This window comes from Rhinolophus sinicus, chromosome 3 (genome assembly GCF_057876585.1).
Source record: "Rhinolophus sinicus isolate RSI-liver-muscle chromosome 3, RSI-T2T, whole genome shotgun sequence".
In the NCBI taxonomy this organism is placed as follows: domain Eukaryota; kingdom Metazoa; phylum Chordata; class Mammalia; order Chiroptera; family Rhinolophidae; genus Rhinolophus; species Rhinolophus sinicus.
In genome coordinates, this window is record NC_142503.1 from 92,056,149 (window position 1) to 92,081,609 (window position 25,461).

General features: G+C 59.7%; 1 protein-coding gene across 16 annotated transcripts; it reads left to right on the forward strand.

Moving 5' to 3' along the window:
- Positions 1-702: 702 nt before the first annotated feature.
- SH2B2 (SH2B adaptor protein 2) lies at positions 703-24,587 on the forward strand. 16 transcript variants are annotated; one of them, XM_074328393.2, is made up of 11 exons: positions 755-802; positions 10,757-10,806; positions 12,800-13,524; positions 16,562-16,663; positions 18,395-18,486; positions 18,574-18,756; positions 19,773-19,864; positions 19,974-20,138; positions 20,662-20,870; positions 23,393-23,612; positions 24,069-24,587. In XM_074328393.2, exons 3-11 carry the CDS (start codon positions 12,829-12,831, stop codon positions 24,413-24,415), a joined length of 2,106 nt encoding a protein of 701 aa, XP_074184494.2. In that variant the 5' UTR covers positions 755-802; positions 10,757-10,806; positions 12,800-12,828; the 3' UTR covers positions 24,416-24,587. The 16 variants fall into 16 exon arrangements, with proteins under 16 accessions (XP_074184493.2, XP_074184494.2, XP_088652888.1 ...); XM_074328391.2 differs by lacking the exon at positions 755-802 and adding an exon at positions 2,686-2,806; XM_074328381.2 differs by lacking the exon at positions 755-802 and adding an exon at positions 6,912-8,953.
- The last annotated feature ends 874 nt before the right edge of the window (positions 24,588-25,461 follow it).

Sequence of the window (25,461 nt, forward strand, 5' to 3'; positions counted from 1 at the left end):
CTGCATTCTTGAGCAAACAACCCAATCAAAAAGAGAAATCCATTCCTCTTTTTAAAAAACTACTCATCAGACTGGTTGAATGTGTGACGTGTGTTGGATGTGTGACATCAGCTCCTGGGGAACCCCTGCTTCCTTCTGTGTGCCCTGGAGCCATGCTCTCCATGTCCCTTTCTCTTGCGCCCCTGCTTGCTAGGCACTGTGGAGCCCATGCCGACCAAACTCCCTGAGTGCCAGCCTTACATGGGGACACCCCAAGCCATAGATTCCGGGCTGCCTGATCCCCAGCCCAGCCGCACTCACGTGGGTCCCCATCCACCCAGATAAAGGGCTTCCTCTTAGGCTGTGGTGGTTGGTATTCCCTCACTGACCAAGTGGCCAATGGTGCTGGCTGCATATCCAGCTCCCACCTGCGGCCCACCTGGGCAGAGTCTCAACTGTGCTATCCCTGTCTCGGTCTGAACACTCTAGACCTTGAGCGTCCAGAGGCCTCCCTTTGGGGTCCCACCCCAGTACTACTCATCATCTGCCCATGACAACTTCCTCCAAGGCCCCAGAGCCTCCTGCCCTCAGGGACCCCAGAGGGATCTATCTTCCCTGACCCTCATTCCTGTCCCCATGACAAAGGTGCTCTTGACCAATCAGCCCCTCCCCTCCTCGCCACCTCCCCACCCCAGCTACTTCCACATCTCCCACCAGTTCCTCCTTGTGGGTAAGACTTGCTAGGCAGCTGGCTTCTCCTCACTTCCTCCTCCCTGGCCAACGACAGCCCATCAGTGGATCTTAGCCCACTACTCGGAACCAGGTTAGTCCACTGGGGACCAGGTTCTATCTCCCAGGAGGGTGGGCTCCATAGCCAGGCTACTCAATGTGGAGCCTCCCTGTCTCCCACTCTACAGGCAGTCTCCCCCCACCCTACCCCCATACTCCCACACCCCTCCTGGACTCATTCATAGGTCCCCTGGTTCCCAGCCAAGCATCCAAGCCTGTGTGCCGCTCCAATCGATAGCTGGTTCTAAGCTTTCATTAAGTGTTGCTGACCGGGTCCTGCCAAGAGAGCAGCTGGTATGTGTGTGGAAGGGAAGGGGCCAGGTTCCAGGGCCTCAGACAAGGCCTGCCTTGCTTCAGTGTCCCTGTGGAGGGTGGCCCAGGGCTGGTGGGCAGGAGGTCCAGGCAAGGCTCCAGGCCAGTCTCCACCTTCACCAACCCACTGTTCCTCTCTAGGCCCCACGCTTTCCATCCACAAGACAGGGTTAAAAACCCTTCCTTGCTGCTTCTGCTTCCTGAGAAATTACAGATGTGAAATGGCTTTGGGAAAGGTTAAAGTGTTCTCTATAAGGATCAGAGGTCATAAGGGTGGTGGAGGGCAACAGATGGAGGCACTCCCTGTCAGGCCACAGAACTGCCAGAGGTAAGGCTGCAGAGGGTTTAGTGAGAGCTGGGAGAAGCTGATCTAACCACTTGTGGGGGCTGAGGGCCTGCGGTTGGGGGCAAGAAGGAAGAGGAGAGGAGGAGCTCAGGCACCTCCCCACCGCTCCCCAGTAGCAAGCAATAGACTCATCTCTTAGCGGCCACTTCCACACTTCTGCTCACACTGATTGATGCCCTCCCGCTCCGACCCCTTCTAGGTCTGCCAGAGCCCCTCCACCTTTTCTGGGAAGCTTCCTTGAGGCCCCCAGCTCCCCAGGAGTCAGTCCACAATTACCCACAAAGGTCAGCAGGAATCTTTGTTTTCTTAGCCAGACTGGTCTCTTTCCCAACCTATGCCCTGGTTCTATGGCTGTGGAGCCAAACAGGGGTGAGGAAGGTAGGGTCGTGTCCCCCCACATCAGCCCTGTATGACCTCTGGACACCTGGGAGGGGCGGCTCTGTGTCTCCTACACAGTGAAGATGGGGACGTGGGGAGCTGATCAGGTCTTCCCCGCCCTGTAGCCCCGGAGCTATTTCCGGCCCCGGGAGTGCTGAAGGGAGGGGGCGTGGTGCTCACCCACCGGATTTATGAGAATCAGACATCGACTTCCCCGGTTGCGACATCTGGGCCTCCTCGAGGCTTCCATTGTCCCCGCGGCGGAGGGTCCAGGACAGTGGTGGCCCCGCCAGGAGACAGTAACCAACGGGCGTCCACGCCCGATATGCCCCACCACGCAGGCCACCCATCGGGCCCCCACCCGCCGCGGTCCCGAGGCCACCACTCAGGGCTCCGGAGACGCTTCCACGCCGGAGGGATTCCAGAACCTGGCCTGGCGCCGGTTCCGTGAGACGGGGCGGTCGCGGATTCTCGCCCCAAACAGGGCGGCTGCAGTCCTGTTCCTAAGCCCTCCGGACCCCAAGGCTCGGCTGCCCTGCTACCCCGCAGCAGCCACCTCCCAAAGGAAGCGAGCACCAGCCGCCTGCACAGCTCCAGCTGGGCGAAGAGCTGGGGGCGCGGCGGAGGCGGGGCCGGTGCGGTGCGAGGCGGGCCGGGGGGCGGGGCTTTCTCCGGGGGCGGGGGCGGGGAGGCGCGCGCTGCGCGGGCGGGGGTCGCGAGCGGGAGCAAGCGGGGCGCGCGCGGCGCGGTGCTGTGTTCGGAGCGCGCTGGGCTCCGCTGCCGGGAGAGCCCAGTCGGGGCCGCGCTGGACCAGCGAGGAGCCCACGAGCCTTCGAGGTTGTGGACGAGGGAGGGAGGAGTCGCCGCCAACGCCAGCTCCTGCCGGGAGGGAGCCCCAACCCGCCGCGGGCCATGAGCCACCGGGCCCCGGGAGCCCGGCCGTGGTCCGGGCAGCGCTCCGCCGGCGCCCCGACCCGCCCGGCCGCAGCTGCGCGCCTGTAGGTACGGCCTGCTTGTCCTCAGTTCCCTCGTCCCCTCGTCCATCATCCTGGACCCGGTCCGTCCCAGAGGGTGTGCGTGTGTGTAAGCACCGCTGCCCAGAGAAGCGCGGCCGCACGCGTCCCGGTCCGCGCGTGTCGTCTTTGTGTGCGCGGTGGGAGGGAACGCGACGGAGGAGATGCGCCCCCGGTGGGGATCAGCTCTCCGACCCCCATTCCGGGCCGAGCGGGAGTGGCGAGAGGGGCCGAGCCGCCTCCGGAGTAGCTGCGCCCCCCCACCTACGTCCCAGGGCCCGCGGTGGGGTGAACGCATAGGGCGCCCTGGAGGAGGGGGCCGTGGCTGGGGCGGAGGGGCGCCGGGTCTCTTCCCTAGCCTGCGGGGGCGGGGGAGGGCCAACCTGGAATGAGGGTGCTGGCCACCGGAGGGACGCTATCCAGACCACATTCTACGGGCCGGCACGCCCTCCATTCGGCCCAAGCCTTCTTTCTCCTGGGCACCATTCTCGACCCGCCCACCCCGGGAGCTCTCCGGCAGTCCAGGGCAGTGGGGAGGACCGCTGAGGGTGCCCGAGAGGCGGGCGCCTTTAAGAAGGGGCGGGTTCGTGCCCTTCATTCAGGCCCTTCGGCCTCAGCCATTGATGAGCCTGCGGGCAGCGCGGGGCCCCCGGAACCGCGCCAGCCTAGCAAGCCAAGGCCAGACAGGCAGGGATCCGTGAGGTCTTCAGAGGGAGAAGTCTGCAGTGACGGCCCCTCGGGAAGCCGCGCAGCGCGGACAGGGCAGCCTCAGGAGTAACTGAACATGGATAAGCCAGAATCTGTGTTCACTCCAGCTGGTGCAGGGGAGAGCCTCCGGGTGGGGAGTCAAAGCTGGGTTGAAGCCTACCTCTGCCATTTGAGCCTCCATTATCTACTCTGTAAAATGGGGACAGTGCTGCCTAACTCCTAGCTAGGCGACCAGCAAGAGTTGCCCCCTCCAACACAGGTCTCTGAGCATGGGGTGAGCGAGCCCCTCTGGGAGGGCAGGAGGAACGAGGGGGGGGTGATCCCAAGAGCCTTTGGCTACCTCTGTTGGGGGTCGTGATCTGACCCCTGCCCCACTCTACCTCCCACTTTGAACAAATCTCTTTCCTCCCAGCCACCCTCGTCCATCCAGGAGGCCACTGGTGCAGGAGCAAACTAAAGCCTTCCAGCTCAGGAACTTTGTCTGGCAGTGGGAGCAGTGCTGTTAGGCTGGTGTAGGTCTGAGATTTTGTTGGGTATCAGGCAGTTTCCCACAAGCGGCTTCCTTCTACTCCTCTCCCCCTCTAGAGGGCTTGAATGATGGTGGGCAAGAGATTCTGATGCCAGTTAGTTGAATGGTTCTAAGTAATCAAGGATTAATGTGTACACTTTTTTTATTGTGAAAAATCTGTCTAAAGTTTCTAAACCCTTCTCCCTACTTAATGGATCTCCTAGGGAGAGCCCTCACACTCACACCCAAGGGTGGGCTTCCCTAAGGGGTATTGGAAGTAAGACCCCCCCCAGGTGGAACCTGGCCCCCGAGAGGTGAGCCAGTGAGGGACATCTGTGCTGTTTCTCATGTGATATGCACAGCAGCCTGTGGGTTGGGTACTATTATTGTCCCCATTATACAGAGAAGGAAAGAGGCAGGAGGTGAAGTGACTTGCCCAGAGTCACTCAACCAGCAAGCCAGGCCTCCAAACCACTTCTCTCTGACAGGAACCTGTTTCTTACCTCTTGCACTGTCTACCCATCCTGGGTTGCAGGAAATTGGGGGTTAGGTGCCCCAGGCCTTCTGGCTGCTGTCCCCATGGAGTTCTGGTCCCGTCTTGGAGCCTGCCTCACTTTCTGCTCCTTAGTGTCCCCGTGGGCCTGGAGGGGTGGTAGCAGCTTTGGTGTCTGGGGAGGTTTCTCTTCCCCCCTCACCTGGTTGGGTCTGATTTTTATGGCTGTGCCCTGTCCCAGGGGAGAGCAGGTGTGAGTCCAACACCTAGAGGTGGTAACAGCCACACCTGTTTGGGCAGAGTGAGGGGCGCCACAGTGTGTGGGGAGTACAGCGTCTTTTGACTCCTCTGAGTGAAGCAGGGTGTGGGCTCCATTCCCCAGATACTTCTGACCCTCTATATATAGTAGGGCCCACCTGGGTCCTATGGTGGGTATAACACCCACCTGGGGGCTCATGGCCTGGTGGAGAGGCCACAGAAATGTGGTGTTGTGGAGGCGGTGGGGGGCAAGTGGAGGCAGGGATGGGAAAAGGGGGCGCCGCCAAAGCCTCTGTATGCTCAGGGCCCACCAACTATTGGAGCAGAGCAGTGGCAGCCTGTGGGGCAATGCCAGGCTGAGTGCTGAGACTCTGAGCTAAGAGCAAGCAGGCTGGAGTAAGAAGATATATTAGAACTTGGATGTGGTGAGTTTGAGGTGCCTGGAGATCAGCCAGGCAGGGAGTTCATTTGCTCAGAAAAAAGGCCCGGGAGCCTTTATAAGCATCTGCAGGACCAGCGTCTGGGACACAGAACTAGGGGAGGCTTGGTATGTGTATCATGAAAAACCGCGAAGGCACACTTGTGGGCTGGGTGGTGGGGGTTGAGGGGGGCATCCTACAAGTTTCAGGGGCTGGCCCAGGGGCCAGGGAGGTCTGCGAGGGGTATTCATTAGGACCAAGGTGAGATCCCTGACCCAGGGAAAGCGAGAGAGACCGCAAGTGTCAGGCCAAGGCTGGAGAGGGGGTACCTCTGCTCGGCAATCCCAGGAGCGCAGGGCCAGTGCCTAGAGCCATGCCAGCCTGTCCTCCACCTATGTAGCCTGTCCAGGAACTGTCCAGCACCAGGTGCTCCTGAAGGAGGAAGGGCTTTCCTCCTAAGCCCCCAGTCCCTGGTGTAGCTTTCTTCCTGGGCCCCCTCCCTACTTATCTGACACGTACTTCCTGCAGGATGCAGCTCTGGATTCCCCTACCCTCCAGCCTCTCAGAGTGCCCCCTCCTCTGAGCATGGCCATCTCCATTCCTGAGTCAGGGCCTAGATGCCCCACTGTGGCCTCAAAGGGAGAGCTCTCCAGGGACAGGGCCTATTAGGAATAGTGTCTGTTACAGAAAGGGGCAGATCTGAACTTGGCTCCACATTCCCCTCTCATCTATCTGTGGCCCTGGACCTACCAGCCTGGCTCCTGACACATAGCAAGAGCCCAGTACAAATCCAGTCACTTCCCTTTCCAGGACCCCATTTCCTCATCTTACAATGGGAGAATCCTCTCTTCGTGGCAGGGAAGATGTGAGGGGAGAAGGGTTTTTAATAGGGTTTTAGAAAGATACCCCTGGTAACGCGGTGGAGCCTGGATTTGTCAATGGTTGGAGGGACGGTGGGAAGCAGGAAGGAGGCCTCTGCAGCCTTCTGCCCAGAGCAGTGGGAGGAAAAGGGAATGGATGCAAGACATTTAGGAACTAGCAGAACTTTATTTTTAAATAATTACTTATTTAACCCTCATGAAGCCCTTTGTATAACAATCAGTGCTGGTATTATCCTCCATTTTAACAGATGAGGAAACTGAGGCCCCAAGAGGCTGAGTCACCCACGATGACACAGCCAGGAAGCAGAGGAGCTGGGATTCAAACCCAGGCGTTCTGGCTCCAAATCTCAGGCTTCTAACCACTGCACTGTCCCAGTGTGTCAATGACCAGAGGTAGAGGTAGGGAGACGCCAGGCAGTGGGGCCCCTGTGAGGGGAGCATCCAACAGCCTTAGGGAGCCTGAGGACTGGAGGTTTGCAGGTCCCAGAGCCTGCAGGGCCTCTCCATTTTTGGGTGTCAGTGAAAGCTAGGGGGCTCACAGAAGGGCTTCCACCCTCTCAAGTGGCAAAGGCTGGCGGTTGTGTGAAAGGTGTGAGGGTATAGAGAAGCTCTACCAGCTTTTAGCAGCTGCCTCCCAACGATGCTCTGTGGCACAGGCCTTGGACCAGAAGCAGCCTCTGTGGGAGAGCAGGATGGTCCTGCTTTACAGCTATGGAAACTGATGCTCAGAAAAGCCAGGAGCCCCGCATGCCCCTCCCCCCCACCCATACGAGGGCAGAGCTCCAAGGGCTCTTAATCTGCACCTGCCCCTGTCACTAGTTGGCGTATCCTCCCCCCACACCCACCCTTCAGCAAAGGCCCAGCAGGGTCAAGAGTGTTAAGACCAGAATCATGCCCACTCCTGCCACCCTGGCAGGTCATGGGGTGAGCACAGGTATTCTGGGCAGGAAGGGTCGGGGATGCCAGCCACTCCTCACTCTGGCCGGAGGCCTTGGTTCACAGCCTGCCCTGTAGGACACTTTTGGGGGTGGAGTGGGGTAAGGTGGGGAGTAGACTTGAGAACCAACGCCCAAGTACCCAACAGTGAAACAAAATGTGCCCTGTGTCCTCTGCCTCCATGTCTCCTCTGCAGGGGAGAGAGCTTCAGGCAGCAGCAGGCAGAAGGCACTCCTGGCTGAAGGAATGGCCTGCCCAAAGGTTGTCTTTGACCTGCAGGGAGAGGGGTGCAGAAAGGGGGTTGGGGGGACCGTCCCCCAGAGGCCAGGAGGGCAGCTGGAAGAATAGCAGGATGGAGGATGGAAGGAGCCTTCCTTGTGGTGTGGACCTGAACAGGCCAAGCCAGGCCAGTGGCCCTGAGAAGCCCAGGGGAGAGGGCATCAGTGAGCATAGTTAGGGCCAGCTTCCCAACGGGCAGGGAAGAGCCAAGTGAGGCCTTGTCTCCTCTTCTTGTATTGAGAACCCCGAGAAGAGGTTTCAGTTTCGCCATCGTGAGTTCATGGAGGGGAGGGGAACACCCAGCCCAGAGCAGAGCACCCTTAGTTCTGACCCTCACCACCGTTCCTGCTCTTGGTTGTGTGGGTACCTTTCTGAGAACGGAACTGGGGGAGGTACAGCAGAAGTGGGGCTGCTCCTGGGGTTCAGTCTCGCTGGTGGAGGATGCAGCCCTGGTCCTGCTCCTGGGCTGCCGGTAGTGGTGCTGAGTATCTGGCTTGCACTGCCTGGCCTCCTTCCCTTCCCTGGGGGGCGTCGTCTCCTGTGGTGGGGAGGCCGGCTCCAGCTGGGCCTCCCTGGAAGCACTGCTATGGGACCCCTGCGGGTGTAGGCCAGACGTCCCACCCCCCAGGCCTCCACCCTCTGTGCTGTGGATCGATTGGTTGTCTGCCCATTAGCGGGGGCGGCTAGGCCGCCTCATCAATATTTTAAGGAATGACCTGGCCTTGGGATCCGGAACTGCGTGCTGCGGGGGCTGACGAATGGCCTCTTTTTTCTTTTCCAATTGTCAGCGCTATTTTTACCACCGGAAGGCCAGCCGCCCCCTCTCCCAGGCCTTTAACTGAATGGGGGTGGGGGAGGGTCTCCGTATGGGTTCCTGGCGGAGGGCTTAGAAAGGCGACAGGCAGGGAGGGACTCCTGCCCCGCCTCGCTGAAACCCCATCCCATCCCATCCTGGCCCTGGTGAGATGGGAACAAAAAACATTTTTCCAGAAGCCAGACAGGCCAGCTGAGCCTGGAAAAAACCCCAGGTGACGATTGAAGGAGGGTGATCTGCCCACCCAGGGCCCCTGGGGAGCCAGCACCTGATCCCTAGACCCGGTGGGCGCTCTTTGTCTCCAGTCCCCATCCTCAGAAAAGCCTGTGGAGGAGAAAGGCCAACCCCTGCCTGCCCCAGGTCCCAGTGGGGGCAGGGGGAGCAGTCTTCAGTGTCCAAGGGCCCTTACAGTCCGGGGCCCCTGGAGGGCGAGGCTCCAGCATCTCCTCTTATTGATAGAGCAGGGGCCTGGGGAGGTCCAAAGCCGGCCGGAGACAGAGCCCAGATATCCCCTTGCCCCATCCTGCACTCACTGTCCTGTTCGTCTGGTTCTCTGAGGCCACAGGAGGAAGCACTAGGCCCCTTCCCACAGAAGCAAGAGGACCAAGTATCATAGGGACCATTGGAGCTCAGGGAGGAAGAAGGGCCAATGGTGGGAAGGCGTCCTGGGGGAAGAGAGCCTTTCACAGCACAGCACGTCCAACAGGCTGAGGAGAATCAGAATAGTCAGTGGAGTGAGGAAGGCAGTTCCCGCAGGAGAGTGGCACAGGCAGACGGGGGGAATTCCAAAGAGCCCCTGAAGGAGGGAGAACTCAGGCCAGCCCCCACAGTGGTGGCCAGGTGAGTCTGTCCACCCAGCTTCTGGTTCCTCTGGGTTCCCCTCTGCCCCCCTCCAGGCCTTGCTTTTCCCACATCTGGTCTGTGGTCCCCTGTCTAATTGATTGGTTGTTACTCACTGGCTGTTCCCTGGAGAGGATTGGAAATGCCTCCTACCTCTACCCAGAGATTAGGGGAGCTCCAGCCCTGCCCATGGCTGCACATGAATTATTGCAGAGACGGCCTCCTGTGCTGTCCTTAGAGAGAGAGGCAGGGAGCTTGTCCCCATTTTTAAAGTGAGGAAACTGAGGCTCAGAGGTCGGAGTTGTCAACATCACTCACCGAGAGAGAGATGGGGTCAGGCCTTGAGCCCAGGCCAGCAAAGGTCCCTGCACTTGGCCTCACCCCCAGTTCTGGCCCCCAGCACACCCTCACTCCTGCTGGGGCCGAGCCCTTTTCCCTGTGACTTGCAGCCTCCCCTTTGCAGAGAGCCATGTCTGGGCCCCAGTGCCTCCATCTGTAACTAAGTTTGGGGCTCCCTGTTGATATGCTACTTGTGACTTTTACCTCTGGCTGCTCAACTCCTGCCACTTCTGTGTAGCCCCAGGTGGATCCAGGGGACACGAGGGCTCCTGTGCTGGGCCTCACCTGTAGGCTCCTGACCAGCCAGCGAGGGTGGGTGGAGGAAGTCAAGGTAGGCCAAGCTCCCAGGCCTCCCAGGCCAGTCCCTGCCAGGCCATAGCCACAGCCACCATCCCCTCAGCAGAGTTCTCTCTGAGGGCTACGCCTTCTCTGAGGAGGGCAAGCTGAGGCCTACCTGTGAAAGCCTCTCCCCAGGGCCCTGTCCCTCCTCTCTGCCCCTTCTCCTTGCCAGAAATGTTGTCAGCCAGCCGGAAGAGTGGGGAGGGACGGGATGCCAAAAACAGGGGTATTGGGACTGACTTCCTCCTCCTGTCCCACCTGCCCCATATGGGAGCATAGTTATGTCACACTGGTGTCCATACTTGGTACCAGCACCAGTGCTAACCCTTCCCAGGCTGCCGTGTCACCCAGTCTGACGCCCCTGATGATCTCAGTGGTACAGAGGGGGAGGTGACCACCGTGGGGGGCCTGCTGGGTAAACAGGTGGGCTTGGAGCACGGGGACAGGCCCTCATGGGCTTAGCTGCAGGGCTTCGTCTCCACTCCCACCCTCCCACATGTCCCCCTCCACAGGCCTCAGCTCTCCACCACCTTGGAGGCCTTAGTAGTGGTGGCAGGTGCATTAGCGCCTCCACCCCCATTCCTGACAAATGACTCGGGCCTGCCTTCTGCCCCTGAGGAGTGCCAGTGCCAGGCTGGGGAGACAGACATGGAAACAGACATCTGGAGCACCCTGCAACTGGCACCTTGTTAGAGGGATGTATAGGAGCGGACTATGAGCTCAGGCAGGGGAGGCAGGGGGAGGTCAGGGAAGGCTTCTTGGAGCAGGTGGCCATGGATTAATTATTGAAGGATGCATAGGAGTTAGCCAGATGAAGAAAAGAGGAAGAGCAGAACAAGAAAAAGTTCCAGCGATAGCCAAGCTCATGGGTGCCTCAGCCCCATCCTCCCCAACCTCTCCACCCCATGTCCTGATAAGTCTGCCTCCAAGGTATTGCTCGGGCCTGCAGGACAAGGCACTCTATCCTCTTCCTGGCATCACACCTGGCGCCACCCCCTCCAGGAAACCTTCCTAGCTCCCTGCTGCGCTCTCCCCAAAATGCCAGGTGAAGTCTATGGAGACCTGCTGGTTTGGAAAACCATCCTTTGCTAAGTGGCCTCATCAAGTGATCCATTTCCTCCCTAGGGCTTTCCTGTGGTTATTGAGTGCAGATCGATGGCCAAGATTGCCCCAAGGTGAGAGGGAATTCCCACAGTGCCCTGTGGCCCAGAGGCCCCACGAATGATCTCATAGAAGTGGGGCAGCTATTTTTACCCAGTGTTTAATTAGAGAGTTTGGATCCCAGGGAAGAGATGAGATGGTGCTCCCAGGAGCTATGAGGGCCATGCAGGAAATGTGGGATCCTGGGAGGGCAGCTGAGGGCATGATCCTCTGCCTGAGTTCCCCTAACATTGGGCTGGCCCCCTCAGATGGGCTCCCCAAGGCAGAACAGGACCATATCACCCCTCTCATTCTCCATGGGTGATTTTACCCTAGCCTTGGGGGAGGGTACATAAACACAGTGGGCTGGGCATGGGCCGCCAGGGGTGTGGGCCACACTGGGGGACAAGGAGGCAAGGCCCTCAAATGACTGGATACACACCAGGTAGTTTGGCAACTCAGAGTTCTGAGAGACAAGGTGCCTGGGGATAAGCAGAAGGAAACGGGTGAGAAGACAGCTGACGTTCCTGGACTGGGGCCTCTCCAAGAAGGTGGGGATTGGATGGGCGCTCTGGAGGGAACAGAATTCTAGGAGGTGGGAACACAGGTACAGCACACAGGCCACTGTCCTGCAAAGAAGTCTAGGAGGCAGCACCTTCGGTGCCAGTACGAAAAGTTAGTCGTACTTGACCCACACTAGGAGGTGACCCCCAAGTCCCGGAGTCAGGGGACAATTCCAGGCCCGTCATAAGCTCTGTGTCCCTAGGACCCATGGAAGGACTTAGGCAGTGACAGCTGTGACATGCCCAGTATGCCAGACCCATTCATTTAGTCATTCATTCATTCAGGGCGCCTGCCATGTGCTCAGCACTGGGAACATAGCCACTTACGAGCTTGTTAAAATACCTGCCTTTGTGGAGCTGGCACGCTCAGGGGAGAGGGGTGGTGGTTGAAGGGAGGGGAGAGGACAGCACAACCAAGCAAATGGTACTCGTTTGTCAGGTGGAGGTAAGAACTAGGGAGAAAACGAGGCACGCAAAGGGCAGGACACGTCAGCACTGGTGGGGCAGGAGCATTTCTGATTCTCAGTAGAGTGGTGGTCAGGAAAGGCTATCAGACAAGATAGTATCTGGGCAGAAACCTGAAGGAAATGTAGAGGAAAGAACATTCCAGACAAGTGCAAGAGAGAATCACAAGTGCAAAGGTCCTGAGGTGGGATTATGACTGGTGTGCTTTTGCATCGGCAAGGAGACAGGTGTGGCCGGAGCAGAATGGGCAAGGAGAAGAGTGGCAGCAGATAAGAGATAGGTAAATAGAGGCTGATCGTGTGAGGCATTTGGGGCCAGGGGTAGGACTTTGGCTTTTACTGAGTGGAATGAGAGCCACTGCAGGATTTTGAGCAGAGGAGGGACCTGACCTGTCTTGTTCTAGAAATGACTAGGTTCCTGGGTGGAGAACAGATGACAGTGGGGTGAGGTCAGTTTCCAGGGGACCAGTGAAGCATCTGCTGAAGTACTGCCTGCAAAAGAAGAGGTTGTGTGGGTCCACGGACAGCAATCTGGACGGCGAGGAGTGGAGGAAGGGTTGGGTTCTTGGCATATTTCACAATCAGGGCCCAGAGGATTGCACATGACTTCCTCCTGTCCACGAGGCTTTGAGGGCCCTTACAAGAGGTTACTTAGGGAAGTGAGGTCACTGGAGGCTGTGGGAACCCCACTTCAAAGCAGCTGTCATCCCAGCCTCCTTTGGCAGCCCAAGAATGAACTTGGGGTTCCCTGAGACTGCTGTTGGAAGAGAGAGTGAGTGTGTGTGGGGGGGGGGCTTCCCTGCTCCCTGGGTGGTCCTTCTCTTCACACTTTGGTGCTGCTGGGAACTGCTGCATGTTGTGGGAGCCCCTCTCCTCCCCAATACACACACAGCACACAGACCTTCACAGCCTCAGGGAGCCCTGGGGGAGCAAGTTTGGAGAAGGGACAGGTGGGCTCTGCTCAGACGTCACCAAGTCACCCCAGCTCTTCTCGCCCACAGCTGCAGGGGGCTGCGATGGGACGGGAACCATGAATGGTGCCGCCTCTGGCCCCGCCGCTGCCGCCCCGGTCCCGGACTGGCGGCAGTTCTGCGAGCTGCACGCCCAGGCGGCCGCCGTGGACTTCGCGCACAAATTCTGCCGCTTCCTACACGACAACCCGGCCTACGACACGCCGGACGCCGGGGCCTCCTTCTCCCGCCATTTCGCAGCCAATTTCCTGGACATCTTCAGTGAGGAGGTGCGCCGTGTGCTGGTGGCCGGGGCAGCCAAGCCCCCCGACACCATGGAACCGGAGCCAGCGGCACTCAAGGTGGCGTCGTCGTGCGGCCACTCGCGGAGCTCTGAGGACGTGTCGGCACACGCGGCGGCCAAGGCCCGCGTCCGCAAGGGCTTCTCACTGCGCAACATGAGCCTGTGTGTGGTGGACGGCATGCGTGACATGTGGCACCGGCGCGCCTCTCCGGAGCCTGATGCCACCCCGCGGGCCGCCGAGGCCCCGGCTGAGCCTCGCGACAAATGGACACGGCGCCTGCGGCTGTCGCGGACACTGGCGGCCAAGGTGGAGCTGGTGGACATCCAGCGGGAGGGCGCGCTGCGCTTCATGGTGGCCGACGATGCTGCCGCGGGCCCGGGCGGCGCCGCCCAGTGGCAGAAGTGCCGCCTGCTCCTCCGCCGGGCCATGGCTGGCGAGCGCTTCCGCCTGGAGTTTTTCGTGCCGCCTAAGGTGAGCGCCAACCCCCTCCTGGGGGGCAGCGGAGGGGCATGGGCACAGCCCAGGGTGCCAAGAACTGGCTTTGGGGACCTGGTTGGAAAGATGTAGTATTGAGTGTTAGGGGCCTGGCATGTGGGCCCACTCTGCCTGTCTCACAACTCACACCTCAAGCCCTCTCTCCACCTATGAGGTGTCAGGACTCTGGATACCAGACAGGTCCTGGAGTACTGCTTTTCCAGGTGTTGGGGCACCTAGCTGCCTGCCCTCTTCTCTTCCTCACCTGGCCCCTGGGGGACTGCAGCCTCCCAGGGAAGAGGTCTGCGGTGATGAGGGCAGGGAGTGACAGCGGCACACACTGAGATGGCTCCTGGGAGGGTGGGAATCTGAATCCCCAGCTTGGCTGCCAGCCTCTAGCCCAGCCCCCGCCCAGGTGGCCCTTTTCTGGCCTGCGTTTCAAAAGCTAACTTGAAGCTGTCAGCAGCACTGCTGCTCACTTGAGTGTCCTGTCCCCTCCCCCCCTTGGGGGCTCATCCTCAGAGCCCTGGGGCAGCTTTGGGTCTCCTGCAGAGTAGCAGACATGCCTTGTTTGGAAAATGGGACTAACTGTAACAATAGTGCCTGCTTTCTGAGAGCCCACTGAGTGTCCATGGCAAGCCTGGTGGGCAGGCTCATCCTCCCAGCATCCGAGCAAGGTGGGCCTCATGGTGTCCAGGTCACAGAAGAGAAAAACAAATACTCAGAGGGGGTGTGGCCTGCCCAGTCACACAGCTTGTGGGTGGGAGAGGTGGGCTAATTGTAGCCACCACCCTGGTGGCCCCAGGAAGGAAAAGAGCATGGAGGTAGGAGCTCCCTGTTCACTGGGAGGTTTGGAAAAGTGGGAGGCTGTGCTGGTGCGGCAGCTGGCAGCGCCCCCCAACAACCACCAAGGACGCCACCCACGTCTGGGCCCACTCTGTTCTCAGTGCCTTGAGTCAACTTGAGTTTCACCTCTGTCCCCATCTCCTAGCCTGTCAGAACTCTGGGTTCCATTGGAGGGGCAGGGCGTGTGCTCCCCAAAGCTGGCTGACCTGAGCCATGTGAGAGGTGACTTCCCAAGGGGCTATCTACCCAGGCCCCCACCATTAGTTCCCAGGGAGAAATTATAGACCATTCCGCCCAAATCCACCCCTTGTCAGACAAGAAGACCAGGCCGGTGAGGGGTGGAAAGTGAGGTGGGGCTTGCCCAGGGTCATCCAAAGGGCACAAGCCCAGAGTTTCAAGGCCTCCAGGCCCTGAGTGGCAGTCACAGCTGCCTGGCTGTAAATAGCAGGGGTGGCTGCCCTGGGAGAGGGGATCCAGCAGCTGGTGCCTTTGTTATCCCTCCCACCCCACTATTCACCACTGGCAGAGGGCAGGCTCCTGAGGGATCACTTCCTCAGCCTCTGAGGAAGGCGGTGGGTTCCTACCCCCTTATCCGGCCTCCTTTTTTCATGCAAATGTTAGGGAATTCAGGAGGGAGCCTGTGGGAAGATGGATCATACCATAGTAAGGGATCAAGTCCAGTTTCCTAAATGTACTGGGTCCCAGGGACTCCCTGCTGATACACCCCACTGCCTTTTAGTCCTGGAGACCTAGCTATACCCCTGGAGCAGACAGGAGCGTGGGGTCTGCAGGCCCAGTGGCTATTTCCTGGGATCTTCACACTTACCTCTCACACAACCCCATGAGTCAGGTCTCTGGCCTCCTGTCCCCTAGAGCCCTGTGTCAGGCCAGCCCTAGGGGCCCAGGGAACAGTGAGGCTGTGCCCCTGCCATGGGAGGAGCCACCAGGAAACCAGCATTTGCAGGACAGGATGGTAAACCTCAATGGGGTGAGCTCTGGGGGCCCCATGGAGGGGAAGCTCAGGCTGCATAAATGTTCACCAGACAGCAGGGCCCCAGGACAGGCATTTCTGGAGGCACAAGTCCAGTGAGTGAAAGCCTAGAATCATGAAACAGTCTACCAGCTCTGTCCAGGGACGTGCAAACAGTGAGATGTGGCTGTGGGTGAGAGGCAGCGGGACCAGGAGAGACAGGCGGAAGAATCAGTCTCCAGCCTGCAGGAGCCTTCACAACAGACCTCTGTCTGCTCCACCAACTCCAGGACCATGCCCCCACCCCCACCCCGCCCAGTGGCTGGTGCGATGGCCTGCCATGGTTAACCGAGCCCCTCTGTCACAGCTCCAAGCACAGCCCTGCACCCGCTGGATGGTAGCCAGTGCCGCCAGGAATTCCCATTCGCCTGCCCACCCACTGTGTGGCCCTTCCCTTTCCTCCTGAGAAAGTCCCTGTCCCGGAGCCCAAGCCCTGCCAGGAATCTCAGTCTCAAGCCAGCCCCAGGGGGCCGTCAGGTCATGGCCAGGAGCTTTGGGGGCAGAGTGGGGAGGGTTGGGCACAGAGTGGCCCTCCCTGGGAGTCCTGCCAGCTCACCTTGGTTGAACCCCACACTGTCCCCTTTCCTCCACCCAGAAACAGCCCTGCCCAGCTCCAGGAGCCTTGTCTGAGACAGGCTCCAGGCCATGCTCTGGAAAGTCCAGTCTGAAGGCGCAGACCAGCTTTTTTTTTTTTTTTTTTTGATGAACTAGAATAAAATAGAAAATATCACACTCAATCACACACAAGATAAATATTATCTGGTACATTTGTTTCAGAGATATTTTTACCTGTATATGTATTGGGTCACAATGTCATATGTATTTCTTATGGGTCAAGATCAAAAATATGAAAACAATAGATCTGGTGAGTACACTGGGCAGTCGGCGGCCCAGAGTTCACCCTACAAGGTTCAGGTGGGAGATTCAGCTGTCACTCTCAGCTCTGTCCCGGACTTGCTGTGTGACTCGATGGGGAGGTCCCTCTCTTGCCCAGACTCCCTCAACTTACCCGTCTGTGGAATGGGGATTGAAACACCTCTGCCAGGGCTGCCGTGGCGTCCTAATTTGAAGGCTTCTCTGATCTCTGGGAAGGGGGGAGGGTACAGAGGGTTTCAGAGGGCCCTGTGGTGACTCTCTCTGCCCCTTCTGGCCTCCCAGGCCTCCAGGCCCAAGGTCAGCATCCCTCTCTCGGCCATCATCGAGGTCCGCACCACCATGCCCCTGGAGATGCCGGAGAAGGACAATACATTTGTGCTCAAGGTGAGTCTCACCTGTCCCACAGAGCCCCGGGCTACCCCGGCCACCTCCCTCGTGGGCAGCACCGTGAGACCATCATATGGGGAGTGAGGGGAAGGGGCCGGCTACAGGGCTGGGGAGGGAGCCCTAGGACCCTACACATACATCAAGCACCTAGCTAGGGTTTGAATCCAGGCCTGGGCTCTAGAGCCGAGTGCCCCAGTGTCACTCACCATCTGGGGCCCCCAGTTCCCATTTCCTCCTGGGCCTAGGTGAGGTTCCTCTGAGTTTCACTTCCTCCCCTCTGCCCCACTGGAGCCAGCACATACCCACCCCATGGGTAGGCAGGCAGACTGGTAACCAGCTTGCAGCAGTTAATGCAAATACTGCTGTCACAGAGCACTGGCGTGTGGGAACCCACACGGTCCCGCAGAAGGCACAAAGGCACTGAGTGGGGGTCTGGAGGCAGCTCATCCTTTTCCAGGCCCCACGTCACCAGGGTGGCCTGTTCAGTTTGCTGAGGACATGGCTCCAGGCTGCGCCCTGTGCCTCCTCAAAGGATTAGAGGTTGTTTGTGAGGCCAAGTCCCCAAGGGGGTTGGTTCCACCCACCCAAAGCTTCACGGAGTCCCCCCTACTCCTCTCCAGGCTCCTGGTTGGCTTTATGCTTTTACTCGCCCCTATTTGTTTAGTCACGAACTCCCTTATTCATTTAGCAAACACTTACCAACCCCATGCCCTCGTCACCCGGCTGAGGCCTGAGGACACAGCCCTTCCCTGCCTGGCGTTCCCATCTGCTGAGAAAGAGGCGTTCAGAGCCTCCCTGCCATCAGCTGGGTGGCAACTGTGCTGCTGGTTATCCTCAGGAGCCCTGAGCCCAAGGGGCTCACCTGCAAGCCCCACTCTGAGCCTGTTTCCCATCTGTTCAAAGAGGGGTTGCAGGTGGTCTCCAGGGACCCTCCCAGCTCTAAGATGCTGGGAGTCCAACAACTGCATTGTAACCGAGGTTACATGACAGGAAGCTGAGAACATGCAGCCTTGGCTTCACAGAGACCTGGGTTCAGGTCCCAGTGCTGCCACTGAGTGCTAGTGGGACTTTGAGCAAGTTACCTGACCTCTCTGAACCTCAGTCTTCTCATCTGTACAATGGGGAAAGCATACCGCCTCCCTCCCAAGGCAGTTGGGAAGAGTTCGTCAGATAATGTATGTACAAGATGGAACTCTGGGCCTGCCCACAACAGGAGCTTTCCCCTCCTCTCTTCCCCTACGGAGGCTGCTTATGCCAGGGGCCTGGCCTTAGAGGTAGAGTTCCAGGCAGTAAGGCACGTGAGCCCCCAACTCAGTGTGCTGGGCCAGCTGGCCCCTTGGCTGACTCGAGGGTTGTGATGCCCTTTCACCCCACCTCCAGGGTGCCAGCTCACCCTTCCCCAGCCAGCATGGCTGCCTCCGAGGCTACATGTCCAGGGCCTGAGAGCCTGAGGACCTGAGGTCAGCAGGGCTGGACATCATCCCCAGTGGCGGGCCTAGGATGGAGGTGCTGCTAAGCGTGGGGTGTGGCTCCACCCCAGGACCTTGGCCTGGGTTTGGGGTGGTGCTTGATGGTAACCCCACTGTCTTTCCTGCTGCTCACACCAGTGAGCTCCCGTCGGGGAGGTGTGGGATGAGCCATTTGTCCTGGGGTCGAGAGCCCTCTGCTGAGGGTAGAGGAGGTTGGGGTACTGACTGCTATCTGGACTCCTGGCCACCCCGTCCCCAGGTGGAGAATGGAGCAGAGTACATCCTGGAGACCATCGATTCACTGCAGAAGCACTCATGGGTGGCTGACATCCAGGGCTGTGTGGACCCCGGGTGAGTGCCCAAGTGGCCCTGGGATGGGTGGCAGGGTGGGGGAGCTATCTGGTGCTGAGCTCCCAAAATGGGCTTTTCTCATGGCAGGTCCTCTCCAGGTTGGTGCCAGCCATTCCTCCATACCCCCACCCCCACCCCCACCCCTATCTCCAGCAGGCTCTTGGAGGCCTGCTCTGCAGGGCCAGGGCCCAGGAACCTGGAAGGAAGTTGGATCAAGTCTTCCCTCACCCCAGAGGAGCCTGAGACCACTAAAAGAAGGGCAGGGATAGGGTGAGCGCAAAGGGCTGGGGAGATAGAGGGGAGGCCCCTATCCCAGCCTGGAGCTCAGAGACGGCATGCTGGTCGAGCGACTCACCATCTCAAAGCTTAAAAACTGGGCCTGAGCCAGGCAGTGGGGGCTAGGGGTAGGGCAGGGCAGAGAGAACAGCCCAGGAAAAGGGGTGGAGGTGTGTGTGACCCCGGGACTTGCAGGGAACGTCAGGCCTTCAGGTAGCTAGGACTAGAGCTGGTGAGGAGGGGACTTGGGTGAGAACCTGGGAAGCTGGTAGGTTGGGAGCAGTGGGGAGCCATGGCTGGTAATAAGCAGAGGGCAGCTACCATCGGCTGCGAACAGGAAGAGCCACAGGGAGGCTGGCTGCGCCATCCAGGAGAGATCCCACAGCCAGGAGTAGGAGGGGTAGGCAGGCCAGGAGCAGAGCATTTGGCAGCAGCTCTCCTGGCTAATGGGGTGAGCCAAGCCCTGGAGGGAGGGGCTGCTGCTTTCTAATGAACAGTTTCATTGAAGGAGGCACAGTCAAGTTCTGAGTGCCTCCCAGGCCCCCGGTCCCCAAAGTGGTTACAATCCATCCCCTGCCACCCGCTCAACCATCTGCTCTGCAAAATCTTTCCCCAGACTCTGTGAAGGTAAACCTTACAGTATTTTAGATCTGGCAGGATCCCAGACACCTTGTGTCACAGATGGAGAGACAAAAGCCAGGAGCAGTGACGGGAGCTGCCCAGGGCCTGCCCACCACTGTGCCCTCCCACCATTTGAGGGACTCCGTAGGATCCCAGGAGGCCATCCCTTTGTGGGTTAGTGGGCAGGGATCCTGTGACCTCAGGACTGCACCCACCTGGAGACCTCTCTTATATGGCCCTGTCACTCACATGACAGCCACAGAGCAAGCCGAGGGTGTGACAGAGGGACACAGAGGCAGAGGGACCCTAAGTGGCCACTGCCTGGTTCTGGGAGCAGCCTGTGGCCCAAGACGCATGGCAGGACTCGGCTGCACTTTCTCGTCTTACAGGGACAGTGAGGAAGACACAGAGCTCTCCTGTGCCCGGGGAGGCTGCCTGGCCCGCCGAGTGACCTCCTGCAGCTGTGAGCTCCTCACAGAGGGTAGGTGGGGACAGAGCTGGTTGGAATAGTGGAGGGCAGAATAGAAGACGGGTGCTCACTCCGAGACGGTCAGACAGACAGATGTGCTCCTTACCCACTACTTCTCCAGCAGCAGACCTGCCCCGGGCCCCAGAGACAATGGCAGCCGTGGTGACAGCCCCACACAGCCGAGCTCGAGATGCTGTCAGCGAGTCCCTGGTCCATGTCCCACTGGAGACCTTCCTGGAGACCCTGGACTCCCCAGGCGGCAGCAGTGGTGACAGCAATAACACAGGTGCCGTAGGCGCAGCCCGCTCTCCCCCACCCCAGCCCCTCCATCCTACGCCCCCAGCCTAGGCCATGGGCACCCACCCACCGCTCCACCAAAGACCTTCCTGAACCTCAGAAGCGACGACACTTCATCCCACTGGGTCCTCTGCACAGCAGCTCAGTATTCTGGCTTCTGTAGGCCAGTCCAAGAACGTGAGCCTTCCCACAGGCCCTGGTTTCAATAGAAAACGCTCCCAGAAGGGACACAAAGGGTCAGAAACAGGTTAGGAACAAGGAGATCGGACCCCAGGTTTGTTGCTGACTTAGAGCGTGATCCCGGGGTAGTCCTTCTCTTCTCTGTGCCTCAGTTGACCTCATATTCTTAACTAGTGGGTGAGGTCAGCTCCCTGCCTTGTTATAAAATTATCCCAGCAGCATTTTACATGTTAAAACCCAGCAAGGGGTTGCCTCTCTTCTCTTGTGTATTTGCCGCCCCCCCCCCCCCCACACACACACACACACACCGCTCACACTGTCATCCTCTCCAGGGGAGGAGGGAGCCGAGCCTGAGCCCGAGGCAGCACCAGAGCTGGAGCTCTCCGACTACCCCTGGTTCCACGGGACACTCTCGCGGGTCAGGGCAGCGCAGCTGGTGCTGGCAGGCGGGCCCCGGAACCACGGCCTCTTTGTGATCCGGCAGAGTGAGACTCGGCCCGGGGAGTACGTACTGACCTTCAACTTCCAGGGCAAGGCCAAGGCAAGTGTGCAGGGGGGCCCCGGGGTGGATCTGCCAGCCCTGGGCCAGGGGGCCGAAGTGGCCCTGGTCCTGAGGCTGCACCCACACCCCAGAAGCAGGTTCCGTGGGTGTAGATGTGGCATGACTTCCCATGGGCCAGGCCTATCTCTGGCCATGCTCTTTGAACTATCTGGGTCCTTCCCACACTTCTCTGAGGGGCTGCAGTCTGCCCCAGATGTGGCTTCTCCATTATCCAAATGGGGACCTCACCTCTTGATGGCGGAGCACTCAGGAGGCCAGGCCCTTCTGAGGACTTAACTTTGACCCTGTGAATTAGGGTCACATAGTGCTAGGGTTTCGGAGGATCTTTATCCAGAGCCAGCTCAGTGCAGGGCTGGGGTCAGCCAAGGACCTCCTGCCCCACCCACCCCCAGACAGCCCCATGTTTTCCCTCCTCAAGTCAGTTCACCAGTCCCTTCTGGGACCCAGCCCTGGGCCAGGCCTGTGTTCAGGTCAGGGGACGTGGAAGGGAACCATACACAGGTGGGCCCTAGAGGACCAGGCAGGACGGCTGTGCAGGGTCTGGAGGGCCAGAAGAGGTGCCCCACCCTACTGGCCAGACTAGGAGGGGACCTTGACCTGAGATGTGTAGTGGAGGGAGAATCCTTAAAGTGAGGAGGGAAGGGTGATCCAGAGAGGGCACAGCTGGTTTGACGGTGCACCCAGACAGTGGGCTGCGGAGGAAGGCATTGCATGCAAATAATGACCTAAGGTGCAAAGGAAAATATGACAGCAAAGGGAAATGATTGTGGGGGATTACAGTGTGCCCAGAGTGGGCAGGAACCTCAATTCCCCCCGGTCTCGAGTTTTTGCTAAGGAAACAGACCCAGCCCCAGCTCCTCCCAGGACTCAGTTCCCGTAAGTCCCTGCGGGAGGAGGGGCCACACTAGGACTGCTGCTCAAGGCCTGCGCTGGTAATCAGCCTCCCAACCCCCAGCTGGCCCCGTGAAGGCCGTCCCCGGCTCCCTGGGCCTCTCTCGCTGGCAGTGCTGTCACTGAGGAGGCAGCACCTCCCCAGGGACATGTCCTTGGAAAGCAACCGCCCTTACCAGTTCCTCTGACAACCAGGCGCTTAACGCCGTCCCTGGCAGCCCCAAGTTTACTTCTTGGCCTGCACCGCGCCAGGCGGCCTCCCTGAAGGACTTGGAGCTGACTTATGCCTGAGCCAGAGGCTAGAATGGTGGCCAGCCCACGGTGGGGAGGAGGGAGGTGGGGGGCAGGGGGTGGGGGGGAGAGGGGCAGGAGGCTCCTGTCCTTCCCGGGGAAAGACCCAGACTGGAATTCATGCCAGCGGCTGCCCTGTCAGAGCAGGGTGACTGCCCAGGGTGGGATAGGTTAGTGGTGGGCACAGCAGGGTCCTGCTTGCACTCCTCCTGGGAAGAAGGACCTCTGCCCTCCAAAGCAGCTCTTTTCACCGTTTCACCTGAAAGGTTTTCCTAAAGACTAAGATGCACCCACCTTGCTTCAGGCTCTGCCCTGGGCCTCTGCCCCCAAAGACCCTGCCCCCATTTAAGGCTGTGGTGAGTCCCACTACGCAGTTCCTCGCAGGCTGAGGCCCTGCCCTGGTTGCCATTAATGCTCCCCAGGTTTGCTCACACTTTCCTGGCAACTTCTGGCTCTGCTGAGGGGCAGAACTTATGCACAGAACTACCCTCACCCCGGACCCCTCAACCCCCACCCCCAGGGCTTCTGTCCTTGATGTAGGAGGCTAACCCAGTACCCCTTCCTGGGCTTGAGGCTATGTACATGCTCTGAAACCTTCCTCCCCTCTTGCCACATACCCCAGCGACAGCCACTCTTCTTCCTGTGAGATACGTATTGAAAAAATAAGGCGAAAGCCAGAGACCTGTGGCTCACCACTAGAGACCACAGATTTGTTGCTGCTCCCCCTGAGGTGTCTGTCTGCCCCACGTGGGCCCTGGAGACCCAGGGTGGCACCAGCTATTCCCCATGCTCCCAGTGCTCCCACTGCAGCACAGTTGAGATGCACATAGAGCCACTCCTCGCCCGCCAGCCTCCGGAATTCCACCCCTCTGGGTTTTGGCTCTGCGGGCACAGCGGGTAGGCCCCTACCTACTGGAGTGGGAGAATCACACAAACATGAGTTCTCTTCCTAGTTCTGTGCCTTGTGACTGTGGGTGAATCACTCCCCCCATGCCTCAGTTTCCCCATCTCTAATATGGGGGCTGTAATCTCTACCTTTTAGAGTTTTTGGAGATGAGACGGGAGGTGTGAGGGGTATGATGTGGGTGTTCCCACCATAGGGACAAATGCCTGTTCCCTTCAGTCCCAGCCTGGCTCTGTTGTAACCCCATTCCCCACCCCCACCACAAGAGTAAACCCCCCTGAAGATGGGACTCATGGGGGGAGCCAGCTCTGACACAGACCACGTGGCCTCTGTGAGACTTGGTCCTCCCATTGACCCACAAAGGCACTTGCCGGTCCAGGATCCCAACACTGACCATGTGGACCTGTGTCCACAGCACCTTCGCCTGTCCCTGAATGGCCACGGGCAATGCCACGTACAGCACCTGTGGTTCCAATCTGTGCTTGACATGCTGCGCCATTTCCACACCCACCCCATTCCACTGGAGTCAGGGGGCTCCGCAGACATCACTCTCCGCAGCTACGTGCGTGCCCAGGGCCCCCCACCTGGTAAGACGCTCCCACCTGGCCCATGCGGTGGCTCCAGAAGACAGACAGGTGGGCAGTGGGGGAAGGGAATCACTCAGGCGGCCGCCCAGAACCCCTGACTGGTGGAATGAGCACCAGGTCTTGAGCAGCTCGCCATCGGGACAGGAGGGGGAGTGGCAGCCCCATAGGGCGCGGTCCTGAGATTCCGGGCAGGGAGCAGTCCGGAGACAAGGCGGGGCTCGGCGGGGCTCAGCGCAGAACTGTAGAAAGGAGCGGTGCAGGAGTGAGTGAGGGTGTCCAGCACGCGGGGGTTGAGCATTTGTGTGTGCACTGCCACCTATATCCACGACGTTAGTTACCCGGGGAGGTGGGCTGGAACGGGAAGGGCTGAATCTGGGCCTGCCTCCTTTGTGATCCCAGGCCACCCCCTTCCTCTGGGCCTCTGGGCCTTGCCTGAGAAGCTCAGGCTGGGAGAGTGGGGACAAGGTGGTCCAGACGACACTGACGCGCTGTGTCCCGTTGCAGACCCCGGGCCCTCGCCCAGCGCCGCACCCGCGCCTCCCGCCTGCTGGAACGAGCCGGCCAACCAGCACTACTTCTCCAGCCTCGCAGCCGCCGCCTGCCCGCCCGCCTCGCCCTCCGAGGCGGGTGGGGCCTCGTCCTCGTCCACCTCGTCGTCCTCGGCCGCGTCCCTGCCCGCCGCCCCGCGAGGCGCCGCCGAGGGCCTGCTGAGCGCGCGCAGCCGCAGCAACAGCGCCGAGCGGCTGCTGGAGGCGGTCGGCGGTGCAGACGAGCCCCCGGAGGCCGCGCCGTCCGGAGAGGGATCGCGTGGCCACACGCGTGCCGTCGAAAACCAGTATTCCTTCTACTAGCCCCGCACTGTTTAACGCCAAGGCCCTGGAGCCATTCGGACCGGCCGTGCATCCACCCACGTGTCCGTCAGTCCAGCGGACCCTGCCGACCCCAGCCCGGTGCTGGGTGGGAAAAGCGAAGCTCTTCAGTGAAGACATAAATGTTATTAAAGAGCCTGTTTTAGGGACTGCACCCAGCTCTCCTGTCGTCCTTTCTCCTGCGCTGCTCCTCTGGGACTGTAGGGGAGAAGTGGGTGCCACACACGACCCCTGTGGAACCCACCCAGCTGTCAGAAAACCCAGTTCCCCATCTGCGTGGAGACAACCTGCGGTACCTGAATGAGGCACACATCTAGCCTTGGGCCGAAGCAGGGAGACTGCCCAGGGGGTAGAAAGTGGGCAGGGGTCTTTAGTGGAGCTATGAGGGGGGAGGGGAGGAAGAGGTGACCTGAGCAAAGGCTTGGGGGCAAGAATGAAGGGTGGCAGAAGGTAGGGGTGGGGCCCCTGGATGCAGGTACAGAGTGAAGGATGGGGAGCAGGCCAAGTCCTGAGCCTTAAATCCCAGGATAAGGAGATGGACCTCGGCTAGGAGAGAGTAAGGGTGCCCTTGGGCAGGTCAGTGGGGCAGGATGCCTACACATTAGCCGGGTGGGGGTTGGACATTGGGAGAGGCTGGTTTCCCAACTTTGACCTAGACTCCACCTTGGAAACAGCCTAGAGGGCCCTCCCACTCCCTCTCCTACCCCTGCCCCGTGCCTTGTGCAGACAGCGGCCAGGCTGCAATGCCTTAGAGCCTGCTGGAGGTCCCAGCACCCCAACCCCCAGCAGTGCTCCCTCTGAGGAGGATCTTGTTCCTGCTGAGCAAAGCATACCTCCCCCTCCCCCAATCCAAAGTCTGCCTCCCTGCCTGGGGCCGCAGACCCATGGTTCCCCTCCCTGCCCAGGGGTTCCCTTGCAGGGCCTGCATCCATAATGTACACTTCAGATGGCCAGACAACTGATCCTCTGGGACTGCTCCTAGACACCTGCATGCCCTTTGCCCATCTGAGAGTGCTAGCACCCTCGGT

What these genes read in the sequence shown, in the direction of transcription:
- SH2B2 (XM_074328381.2), top strand. Translation starts at nt 8,763, where the DNA reads ATGGTGGGAAGGCGTCCTGGGGGAAGAGAGCCTTTCACAGCACAGCAC. An exon ending in GCCCCCACAGTGGTGGCCAG is followed by an intron (nt 8,954 to 10,756) that starts GTGAGTCTGTCC and finishes TTTCCTCCCTAG; the next exon opens with GGCTTTCCTGTGGTTATTGA. An exon ending in CAGGGCTGTGTGGACCCCGG is followed by an intron (nt 18,487 to 18,573) that starts GTGAGTGCCCAA and finishes TTCTCATGGCAG; the next exon opens with GTCCTCTCCAGGTTGGTGCC.